The following is a 12,161-nucleotide window of genomic DNA, read 5'->3' on the forward strand; positions in this document are numbered from 1 at the left end:
ATCACATCCTTTATCTATGCCTAGCATGGCTCACAAGCCATTTGCTTCTACTCTTAATTTCAACTATCCTCTTGATTTTTTTTTTTATTTACTAGAGCAGAATCCAACATTCCAAGCCCAGCCAGTGCACATTACACCAGGTCTGTTTACTAGAATAGTAACCCCCAATTCTGAACTCCACTTTGCAATCTGCAAAGGTCTTTCACACTCATAATCTTATTTCATCTTTGCCACCGTCCCATGAGGCAGGAGTTAACATCCCAATTTGGAAGATGAGCACACTAAGCCTCAGAGGGTAAATGACTTTCCTCAGGCCACAAGCACACATCCATTTGGTGGCAGAGAGGACATGTGCCCCAGTCCTCTGGCCCCCGGTCAAGCGTATTTCCAGTTTTACCAGCCCACCTCTGGGTTATTTTCACTCCCTCAAGGACCCCCAACTCTTGTAGCAGAACTTGCAGAATTCAGACCTTTTCTTCTGGCTCCTGAGCCTGGTACAGTCTGATCTGAAGAAGCTATCACTTCTGGTACCCTGGGTATAAGACACACACACACACACACACACACACACACACACACACACACACACACCAGAGAAAGGAGCTGCAGCAATGAGCAGGCCTGAGCAGCAATCTCACAGGGCCTATTCCAGTCAATGCCTGCAGACCTCACTGCATGGTCTTTATTCCACAATGGGAGTCCACAGGAGGCTTCCCTGCAGCTCTGTCCCTTTGGAAGCTTATCTGCTTAGGCAGGAGGGCAGCAGTTTGAGCAGAAGAGCATCCACACCCTGAGAACACCATAGTCCTATCAGCATTAAACCCCAGGCCAAGGCACTCTAACAATCTCTGAGTCCTCCCTTGTCAAGGAAGCCAAGGACCACGGAAAGAATGTTCTGTATGAGTCAACCAGCAAAGCTGCACCCAGGGATCCCAAAGCCACTTGAAACAGAAGCAAGCGTTTGTGCACGAGACAGCCTTCCGCAGGGCCTGACGCAGAGCCACTTCTCCAAGAGTGTGCAATACTAAGGGTGAAGGAGTGGAGGGGGCTGGCCTGGGGTCCCACAGCCTGGGCCACCAGGGCTGCTTGTGCGTGTGCTGCTGCTGCTGCTGGCTGCACAGCCTCTGCAGAGCTGCCTCTTGCTGTTGCTGCCAATGACCCAAGGGGTCTCGATAGCTGGACGAGAGGAATATCACACTTGGTGAGACTCCCCCTCAGGTGAGACTTGATGTGAGGCTAGTGGAAGTCAAACTAAAAACAAGGATCACTTTACTTATATCATTTGGCCAAAAGATCCCTTCTGGGAAATGATTTCTTTGTGTAAAAGTCCTCAAATAGATGTTTCCAAGCAGAACTGAAGCTTGGATTTCAGGCACCAGAGGATGGTAGCCCCCAGTTTTCTCTGGTTCTGAAACCCCTTGGCTTCTCCCCTATTGAAGAAAGGTCCTCCCAGACCATTGGAGAGTGGAGGTGGGACTCTCCTGTGGAGTTAACATGGTTGTGAAGGGTAACAGTGAACCACATATTGAGGCCCGGCATGATGCCAATCAGCTTATGTGTGTGATGGCACAAGATCCTCACAGGGGCCTCTGGACCATAGAGTCGAACACTGGTGACTTGCCAAAGGTAACTGACACAGCTGGACTTAAGCAGGCACCTTTGTAAAGGCCAGCCTGTGCTCTTGGCAAGTTTGCTATCTCCAGCCAGATGCAGATTTAGAAGTTATACAGTCCAATCCCTCTAATAGCACACATTGCTTTTTGAAATAGATGAATTCAGAAGTTAGGGAACTTGTTGAAGCCTCCACGGATGGCTTTTAAGAACCAAAAGCACCAGACCCCTTGTCAAAATGAGGCCTGCCCTTTCCATCACCCCACCCTACCTGTCTCGAGCTATGTGGCTTCTGACATAATTTTCTTCTGCAAGCAGGAGAAACTATGCAAGCCCAGGCTTAAAATGAAGAGGAAGACAGGAGTCAGCATGGGGCTTAACAACCAGGCCTCTCTTGAGCCTGGGTCTGGCCTAGGACCACCTACCTCCCCCACCACTCACTCTGTGACTTGCGACCTGAAAGAAAAAGGTTCAGGAACTTGACCCAATGGTTGATCCTCCCAGGAGAAGGAATTCTGAATGGGTAAGAGAAAGTGATGCCCTCGTATCTTGAATTTCAGGATATGAAGAACGTGTTCAGAGGGCATCTGTGATGGTTTGAACTGCCCCTTCAGTCAGGATCTGCCATTTGGCATAAGAATGACTCTAAACTTTAGGCCACCAGAGAGGGACCCTTTAGTGAGAAGTCACATGTCTCTTTAGGCAAACCTTATATATTGATATTTTCAGTTAGCAACTTGAGTAGAGACTGACTTTTTAAATGACAGGATTCAGCTGAATTACTTTAAAGTCATTCATTCATTAAATTGGTAAATATTAAACATGAGTTATGTACTAAACCAGGTGCTGTGATGCCAGGATGTATGGGCTGGGTGCCGCTATATCCCTCAAGGAGATGCACTTAAGCTGAGTGCTTAAATAAATGAAATAAATTTCAGAAACAAATGTAATATATAAAATAGAGTACAGTACATAAATTAAACACTAGTCAGAAAAAAGAGGCAAGGAGAGACAAGTGAATCCATGTGAGGCTGAAGTTGGCCTTTTGGGCTGAGTCAGGCTGGCAAGGTACTCCATTAGCCAGGGTTTCCCAGACGAGCTTGTGCTGAAACTGTCATCTGTGGTCCTGCATTTGGAAGACGCCCTGGTGTGGGGATCGTGCACCACCTAGCGTTGGCATAAGCCACTGCACATACCACAAAAGTGGGAAGGAAGGTGCCCTCCCCACAAAGAAATCTGTGGAGCGCACTGTTTTTAAGTGCACTGCCAAATGCCATAAATGCTGACATATGTTATCTCATCTAGCCTGCATTAGAGCCCTATGAGGTCGATATTGTCATCACCATGTGACTGATGAAGCTGTAGAGATTCAAAAAGCTTAAGCTATTTGATCAAGGTCCCCTGAACTAAGGGCCAGTGTAGGGAATTGAACCTCCCTCCCACTGTACTCTGTTAACTTCCTAGCCTTTCTGGCGTAGAGGAAAGGATTGGGCGTCTCATGACCAGGCTTAGAATTCTTGGATGATGGCTCAGCCTCTCAAGATAGGACCCAGACTCCATGGCAGATCCCGCAGGGATCAGTCCTTGCCTGCCCCAGTGGCCTTGGTTTTCTTACAACAGAGATAATTTCCAGCTTCTCTGAATCTCTTGCTGTGTTCCAAGCACTCCGTTTCATCCCTTGCTTTAGTATCCTCTTTTTTTTTTTTTTCACGTAGAGTGCCATCTGTCTGGGACATCACTGTCCCTTTATTTTCCTATCTAGTGCTTCTTTCCCTTAAGATGGTTAAAGGGAAACCTGCCAGGAAGCCTCCCCTGGCCCTCTCAGGTTGTGCCAGATGCCTCTCCTCTGTGTTTCCACAGCACTGTGTGCATTCCCAGGTCACACTGCACCACAGACCACCTGTCAGTCATCTCCCACCCCCCAGGAGACTGAGCTCTGTGTCCCCAGTGCCTAGCAGATGCCTGACCCATTGCAGGAGCTTGATAAATGTCTTCAGGCAAATGAATATTTGAATGGCTGGATAGATGGGCAGAAGGATGAGACTGGCCCAACTGGCCTCAGCATTCCAGGGTCTCATCAAGTGCCCTATGCTGGCCAGCCAAGTTCACCAGCAGAGCCAGCCAGGATAGAACCCTAGGGCGACAGGATTCACCTAAATTACTTACAAGTCTAGTGGAGAAAGATTGTGTTCTAGACTGTATTCTTACCCTGCCTTCTCACTGTTAGTGTCACTTCACTTCTAGCTCACAACCTAATTCCCAGCAGTTTCTGGAACAACTGCTGGTCAGTACTCAGTCTCTCGGGGTTGCTTGGTCTATGGTCCTGAAAACCCCTAGCTGGCAACCTGGAGCTCTGTTGAATAAATGGGCTGCTTCTGAGGTGAGAGGGAAGCAGAGGACAGAGCTTTAATAATGAGATGGACACTTTCTCAGAGGTCCCTGCCCCTGAGTCCCTGCATTGGAGACTGGAGTGGCCCTCTTGGTGCCCCACTTCAAGGAAGTAGTTTGATACATTCAGAAAGAGGATGTGGAGGAAGATGAGGAAAACAGAAATAGCGCATAAAACCATAGGTGTTTCACTATGTCCTCTAAAAACCAAAATAAAAATAAGTAATAGTAGCTGTAGAAATTACTTGTTCTACCTAAGGGGAAAAATTGGAGCTTCATTCATTGGGTGCCTACAGCCTGCTGGCATTATCTAATCTTCACAACGACCCAGGGATGGAGGCATTTGGGCTCCATTTTACAAATGAATAAACTGAGGTCCAACGTCACACAGCTAGAATGCATCTTCTCACCTCTCCTCTCTTTCATTTCTGTTGGATTTTGTAGCCCCTCTGTCCTCAGGACACTGGAGAAAAGATGGTAACCCAGGACCTGAGACCAGTGACCCCAAAGGGCCATCTTTGCAGAGATCCTAAGAGTTTGATACACAGCCTGCTTCTCCACGATGCCCACTTTTACCTACTCATCACCCACAACACTCATTTCCTCCTTTCCTTCATTATAAATCTAAATACATATACTTCATTGGGGAAACATCAGGTTCAAAATCCTGGAAGCCAAAATCATTTCTCTAACTCAATACAGCAATGGCAGGAAAACAGTGCTACTTACAGTCAGCCAGGAACTGCCTTGCTCCAGGCCACATCTGCAATCTAGAAGGTTCTCTTTGGATAACCGAAGTTTTACACAAAACATGAAAGAAGAAACAAAACCAGGGATAAATAAATGGTAGGTATTTTCATCCCCTCTTGTTCAGGTAGAGTCCTGTTTTCCTGAGATTGTGACAGCCTGGAACAGGCCTCACTTTGATATGCTCTCCCTGCGTGGCCTGGACTTGACAACCCAACCTCTGGATTCCTTGACCTCACCCTCCTTGGCACTGGCAGGTGATTCCTCGCTCCTCCTTGGCTGCACTTTCCACTTGTTCTTGTTCATGGCAGACTTTCTGCTTTCGATACTCCAGAACTGCTGATGCTCAACTCCCTGCCCTTCAGCTGACTTCACCCTGGTGCTTGCCCAGTTTCTCCTGCTCCAGATCTCTATTCCCCCCACCACCACCTGCTTCCCCTGGAGTGACAGAAGATGGGGAAGTGAGGTAGGAGTGGGGAGATGGCTCTGCCCCCTGGTCTTCAGTACTCAGTTTTGGGGGTATAGGAGAGAATCTGGAGGAAGGGGGTCAGCAAAGACAGGTCATCTTTGAGTTGCCACAGTGCAGATACCTAGACTCAGGAGAGTGAGGCTAACACCTGAGTGATGTAGGACCGTTCAAACCACCCACTGAGAAGCCAGCAGAGGGGCTCTCAGGTTTAATCAATGTGGAGATAGATCTATCTGCACCAACACAACCAGCACACTATAGTCTAAATGTCATGAATAGGATCATGGTGTCACCCTCCCATCACCCAAAAATATCTCCAAAACTGCCTTCAGGTGCCAAGGCAAAATTGTTTTATTAAAACAGCTATTTGCAATGGCAGATTTTAAAGGCAAAGATACAAATAAGTAGATGGATATAAAAATCTGTAAAAGGCTATAAATATATGATCATCATTTATAAAAACAACAATATCTCCTGTATCTGGCACTTTATGGAAACCCATTTTACATTTTATCATTTGGAATAAATGAAGGGTTTTTTTTTTCCTAAATAATATACTTTCCTACCCCTTAAACTATGCTTTCAAAGTGCTCCTTTCTTTTGGTACAGTACCCATCTGACAGGTGCTCAAATCGCCTTTAGTTCTCTGCCAATGGACACACTTTTATCTCTTCATTCAGCTTCCTTCCTGAGTCTGCTATGGAGTTGGAAATAAAACAGCCATGTTTGTTAGAATTGTTTGTAAATTAAGATTAAATAGAATACAGGTTGAGTATCTCTTAACTAAAATGCTTGAGACCAGAAGTGTTTCAGATTTCAGGATATCTGCATTATAGACTTGTTAGTTGAACACCTCAAACCCAAAAATTCAAAATCCACAATGCCTCAATTTCCTTTGAGTTTCATGTCTACTCTCAGAAATTTTAGATTTTGGAGTATTTCAGATTTGGGGTTTTCAGATTTGGGATGCTCAACCTGTAGTAATAAATGGCTCTGAGGTGCTAACTTATGAATAAATTGCACAGACTTTGGAAAAAGGCCATTGTTCTGGTTTTGCACCTGTATTCTGGGTTGGGAGGGATGACATAAACAAGGTGTATTGTGGTAGTTCAAAAAATCAGATATACCAACCACCCGCTGATTGACTTTATAATTTAGCATGGGTTTGTTCTTGTTCTTTGAAGTAGGTAGACAGAGAATTTCTGGACGGATTTGAAATGGATCTGATAGTCTATATATCAAGCAAACAGACTGACACCTGTCACAAGAAGGAAGCCCTTTGAGAACTCAGGTGTTTTAAATCTACTAGATTCCCCCAAATCCAATCATATGGAGATATTGTCAGAAGAAGACTACCCCATGATCTCAGATGCCAGAGCCAGCCCACCCCAACTGGACTCTGCCAATGCTCTTATTGTCTGTGTTTCTGAAAGCCCACTATATCCCTGACCCCATCCCCAAAGAGCTGAAACTTAGCCTATGTCTCTATCAATTTGCAGATGCTGGGACTAAATGTCTAAGGATGTATCATTCCCATTTCAGACCTTAAAATCTAGATGATTACCCCACATGTGAGAACATGTGGCATGTCTAAAGTCACTTGAGTTTGCAGCCACACAGGCAGTGTTGTATAGAGGCTAACCACACCAGCTCTGGAGTCAGAATGCTTAGGCCATGTCAGGTAACATCTCCGCTTGTGACAAGGTTGTGGCCTCAGGGAAAGATGGCTAGATTTTACAAATCTGAGGCAATCTTTACTTCCACCCTTCTCTTTCTGCATGCTGGCCATGCATGGGGAGAGCTGCAGAAGAGAAACCTTCCCAGCTGAGAAGGTGACGGCTGGTGAGGCGGTCCTGAAGATCAGTAAGTAGGGTGGGCATGGGTTGGTCTCAGCCAAAGGCTGCTCTTGGGCCACATGCAGAGTCTTCAGTGAGGGGAGGTGAGACTCAGCCTTCTCAGGAGTACAGTGCCATCGTCATCCACTGGACATGTTGGGAAAGCAAATGATGGTCAGTTCAGACGCACGTCTCATCTGGGCCTCCCCACCCCACACTCCTGGGGAGCCGTGGAGACAGAACATTAATGGATGGTTTAGCCAGAGGGACCCATACCATCCATTAGGAAGTATAAATCAACCTGAAATATACTCAACCTTGACTTCTCACGGTGCCTATGAATGATGACAGCCAAATACAGACTGATTCTGTATTCAGTTCTCAATGAATTTTTTTTTCCCATGAATTCAATTTGGCATGCTCGTGCCAGCTCTGTGCAGGTGTGCAAACTGGCAGGGTAGCAGAAATCCATTAAAGCATATTCTACATGTTTACATTTATGGGCACCTTGGTCTGACAGCTTTATGTGGGTGTGATGAACAACCCCTCTAACTCACATAGAGGGGACCTCTGGGGAAACCACTCCCCAGGCCAATCCCTCAGAATGATAAAGCTGAGAATAGTGAAGTTACCAATGGTGTCAGAGAAAGCCTCAGCGTGAAATCCAACAAGGTGGCTGCCATTCCCTGCAGACCTTGGGTGGTCCTGATCCTCATTGAACCAGAGATGGTCACAGCTGAAGGCAATCTCAGAGACCACCTAGTTCCACTCTTTTCACCTGTGGGGCAGCTGAGGCCCAGAGATTTAATGTAATTTGCCTAAGGTCCCACAGCTAATTACAAGAAGCGTTGTGGCTTCAACCCAGTTCTCAGACCCCAGTGCAGTTCTCTTCCTGTGATAGCTCTTTGCCCACTGGACCCTGCTCAGTTTTGGGCTGTCCTATTTCGGGTGCCACATTTGTGTTGTCATATTCTCCCAGACCTGAGCCTGCCACTATGGAAGGATTGTCTGGGATCAGGAGTGATGCCCCAGCACTCAAGTGTGGGGCTAAGCAGTTCAGGGATAGGCCCTGAAAATTCTGGCCATTGGCCCTCCAGTGGAATCCCACTTGACACCAAATCTTGGAGGGATTGAGGGGTGACACAGGCTGCAGGTCCCTACAGCTTGGAAAGCAATTCCATAAAATGGTCATTTGACATCAAGAAAAATTTTCCAGCTTTGACTGAATCATTTCTAAGAGGCCATATCAGAGGAAGGGTTGCAGAATAAAAGAGCAGAGGATTGAACTCCAGACTCCAATGTCCTCGCAATGAACATTACATAGCGCTACACCTGGCAGCTAGCAGCTGCTCAATAAATCAGTGCATTTTGAATGATCAGGGAAGATAATCAGTTTCATACATAAATTTGTCTTCTAGACATAGCACCTCATTCATTCAACACATCCTGCCGTGTCTGCAAAGTGATATGAAAGAGGAGGAAATGGGCTTGGCCATGTGACTTGCTTTGGACAACAGAATGACTTGCAAGCTTGCCAGATTGGAGCCTTGGTTTCAGAGGCCTACCGTGTTTAAGCTCGCTTTCCTGCGTTTCTCCCATTTCCCTGGGAAGAACAAACCTAGGCAGAGTTTCCTCAATTCAGGTACCCAGCAAAACCCTCAGCCAACCCACAGATATATGAGCAAGCCAGCTGAGATCCACTGACTCCCAGCCATGTGACTCGGAAGCTAATAAGTGCTTGTCATACATATGCTGCTGAAGTTTTGTAAATTTGTCACATGGCATTATTGCAATCAGAGTTATTGGATACACCTTTCATATGTGCCTGGCACAAACTGGGCGCTCAGAAAATATTTGATGGGTGAATGAATGAATGAATGAATGAGTGCAACGAATGTAGTGCTCAATTTCAAATTCAGCAGAATAACGGGTCCCCAGAGCCCTTCTCCTTCACAAGAGCATGGTCCTGCAAAGGCCACCTCTACCTAAGATGACATGAACCACCCCCTTGGGGCAAGTCTTACCTCTGGCTTCTGGAGGTATATCCCTTTGCCATCTTGGGTTAAGTTTTGGAAGACATCTGTGAAAATGCAGCAGAAAGAAATACAGCTAATGTGTGTATTGGAAACATTATGAATTAGTTCCTCTCATATATCTCACCTTAACCACATCCATTCTGAAAACGAGAGGGAACCTAATGTCAGCCTACATGTGACCACATGCAGCCACACCTATGATAAGTGAGCCACTTCAAGCCTTTGTCTCTGGAACAAGGCAGGAAACAAATGAGTTTGGGTATCTGCAGCCAGGGTTCACAGGCACTTGGCTGGAGGTCCCCACAGCTTCCCTGGTTTGCTGTTTCTGAGATGGCGGCTGTCCTCCCTTGTGCTTAAACTAGGGACAGGTGGGAAGTCATGGGGCAGCAGAGGAAGACCTGGCCCTCCCCAGCTTCCCACCGGCTCACCCTCCATGTTCTCTACACGCAGCATCAAGTGGACGAAGCTGACAAAGTCCATCTGGAGGTGGGGGCCGCCGTAGCGGATGAGCATCAGCTGACAGATACCATCACTGAGCACGATTCCTGCATTGAGCATAAGCTCCTGCTGTGGATGTTGGGGGCTTGCACCCAGCTCCCCTCCTGCCCAAGGCCCCTTCAATTGTCCCTCCAGTTTAGGGACCTGAATCCTGATAGCATGGAAATCTCCTTTTATAGGGTTCATTCTGAATTGTTTAATTGTTTAACCAATTTATTTTATTTAATCCCTACTCCTCACCCCTGTCTGTTAAGGCAACCAGCATGAGGCTGTTTTCATCAAGTATGTTACTGGCCTTCAAGGAAGGAGGCAGTCTGCTAAGTGCTCAAAAGTACCTGCTTGGGAGCCCAGTAGTCCTAAATTTAAACCCCAGGCAATTGAGCTTCAATTTCTTCCTCTGTGAAGTGAGGATTATAACAAGGTGGTGTTGAAGATTAAATAAGAAGTTGAATGTGCCAACCCTCCATCAATGTTGGCTAGGATCACAGTGACAATCATAAAAAATGTTTGTGTTGATTGCAGATCTACGTCTTTGAGAGTCACACTGCGTATCAGAGTTACTTCAGCATGCCACACGTCCCCTCTCCTCTGCCTGATGAGTGTGCACCCTGCCCGTGTGTGCCCACAGCTGCAGCTCTTCCTGTGCCTACCTGCCTCTCTCATGGCAGCATGCAGCTGCTCCCAGTTCAGGTATCCTGACCCATGGTCTTGCTTGTGGAAAACCTTCTGCAAAGAACCAGATAAGAGGTTCAGGAAGCCAGGCATTTCCAAGCACCATCTGAGAGCCCCTGTGTGCCCCCTGTCAGCACCGCAGAGGGGCTGTTGAAGATATCTGAGGCTCCACATGCAGGGCCTGCTACCAGGATAAGAATATGGCAGAGTCCATGCTGGTATCCTACCACCTCATGTTTCCTGCAGAACAAAGCTTCTGAGAAACAGAAAAGTCTTTTCTCATGGGGTATAGACAGTCTTGGTGTGGGTAAATGTGCTTAATGTGAGCACACTATCCACACTTTAAAGTGATTCCAGCTTTCTGACTCAGGAGACAAGTGGGAGAGATGTGAGTTGTGAGCAATGATTGGAAGAGCAAGAAGGAGCAAATTTATGAAAGACTTTAAATGCCAAGTGTGCCAAGGAGTTTGGACTTTCTCTGAAGCCCATGGGGAGTCTTAAAAAAGCTTTTTGTAAGGAAGCAGCATGATCAGATATGTGTTTTGGAACTTCAGGAGACTACTGCGACCAGCTTTCTGAGTTTGGAAGAGACCAATGGAGGAAATGCTCACTGAAGGCAGAATAGAGAAAGTCTGGTGAGTTGGATATAAAGGGCTGCAGGGGAGAGAAGTATCTTCTACAGCTTTGCAGAACTGCCATTCCTATACCATTTTCCAAAGAGGTGTGGTTAAGACTTGTTCTTACCTGAGAGAGCTTCAGCTGCTTCCACAGGTCCCTGAATTCCTGGATGCTCATAGTACCCGATGCATTAAGCTGATTAATAGGTTAAGGTAAAAGTTGCCAGGGAGAGTTCCATCCATGCTTTGGAGGCAGTGATCAGCCCTCCACAAAGTGATGTGCAATTTGTGGATGGCCTCATTCAATGTCTGATCATGTCTGATTTCATCAGTTGGCCTCACTTCGCTGGCCAGTCCAACCCAGGGCTCCCTCACTCTTGCTAGGAAAAAATAGAATGAGCCCAGAGCATAGCAGCACTGGGAGAAGTGATGATGATGGAGGTGATGATGGTGATGACCACAGCTAGCATTAAGTGAGGCAGAATTTTTTTAATGCTATGAAATGTTATCTTTTATTATCATTAGTGGAGTACCAGTAGTATTAATAGATGGTGATATAATTTTAATATACTTGAAGTCTTTTACACCTAAACATAAACAAATTAAATATGACATACCCCACTGCCTCTTCCTTTCACTCCTACTTTTTTTCTTCTTAGCATCCTTTATTGAGTTCTTTATGGGTACATGTGCACAATGTGCAGGTTTGTTACATAGGTATACATGTGCCATGTTGGTTTGCTGCCCCCTTTAACTCGTCATTTACATTAGGTATTTCTCCTAATGTTATCCCTCCCCCTGTCCCCCACCCCCCGACAGGCCCCAGGGTGTGACGTTCCCCACCCTGTGTTCTCATTGTTCAATTCCCACCTATAAGTGAGAACACGCAGTGTTTGGTTTTCTGTCCTTGCGATAGTTTGCTCAGAATGATGGTTTCAAGCTGCATCCATGTCCCTGTAAAGAACATGAACTCATCCTTCTATATGGCTGCATAGTATTCCATGGTGTATATATGCCACATTTTCTTAATCCAGTCTATCACTGATGGATATTTGGGTTGGTTCCAAGTCTTTGCTATTGTGAATAGTGCCACAATAAACATACGTGTGCATGTGTCTTTATAGCAGCATGATTTATAATCCTTTGGGTATATACCCAGTAATGGGATCACTGGGTCAAATGCTATTTCTAGTTCTAGATCCTTGAGGAATTGCCACACTGTCTTCCACAATGGTTGAACTAGTTTACAGTCCCACCAACGGTGTAAAAGTGTTCCTATTTATCCACA

At 46.1% G+C, this 12,161-nt stretch overlaps 1 protein-coding gene across 2 annotated transcripts in view; it reads right to left on the reverse strand.

Moving 5' to 3' along the window:
- Positions 1-5,542: 5,542 nt before the first annotated feature.
- The window catches only part of CAPN14 (calpain 14), a 42,383-nt gene continuing 35,764 nt past the window's right edge, over positions 5,543-12,161 (reverse strand). Inside the window, exons 18-22 of one of the 2 annotated variants that reach the window (XM_032172614.1) lie at positions 11,001-11,069; positions 10,235-10,310; positions 9,515-9,631; positions 9,075-9,130; positions 5,543-7,197 (exon numbers count right to left, since the gene is read on the reverse strand). In XM_032172614.1, the coding sequence (XP_032028505.1) occupies positions 7,171-7,197; positions 9,075-9,130; positions 9,515-9,631; positions 10,235-10,310; positions 11,001-11,069 (345 nt within the window). In that variant the 3' untranslated portion in view covers positions 5,543-7,170. The remainder of the gene's footprint in view (positions 7,198-9,074; positions 9,131-9,514; positions 9,632-10,234; positions 10,311-11,000; positions 11,070-12,161) is intronic. The other variant, XM_058426806.1, reaches the window with a different exon arrangement.

This window comes from Hylobates moloch, unplaced genomic scaffold (assembly GCF_009828535.3).
Source record: "Hylobates moloch isolate HMO894 unplaced genomic scaffold, HMol_V3 SCAFFOLD_13, whole genome shotgun sequence".
NCBI classification, from domain to species: domain Eukaryota; kingdom Metazoa; phylum Chordata; class Mammalia; order Primates; family Hylobatidae; genus Hylobates; species Hylobates moloch.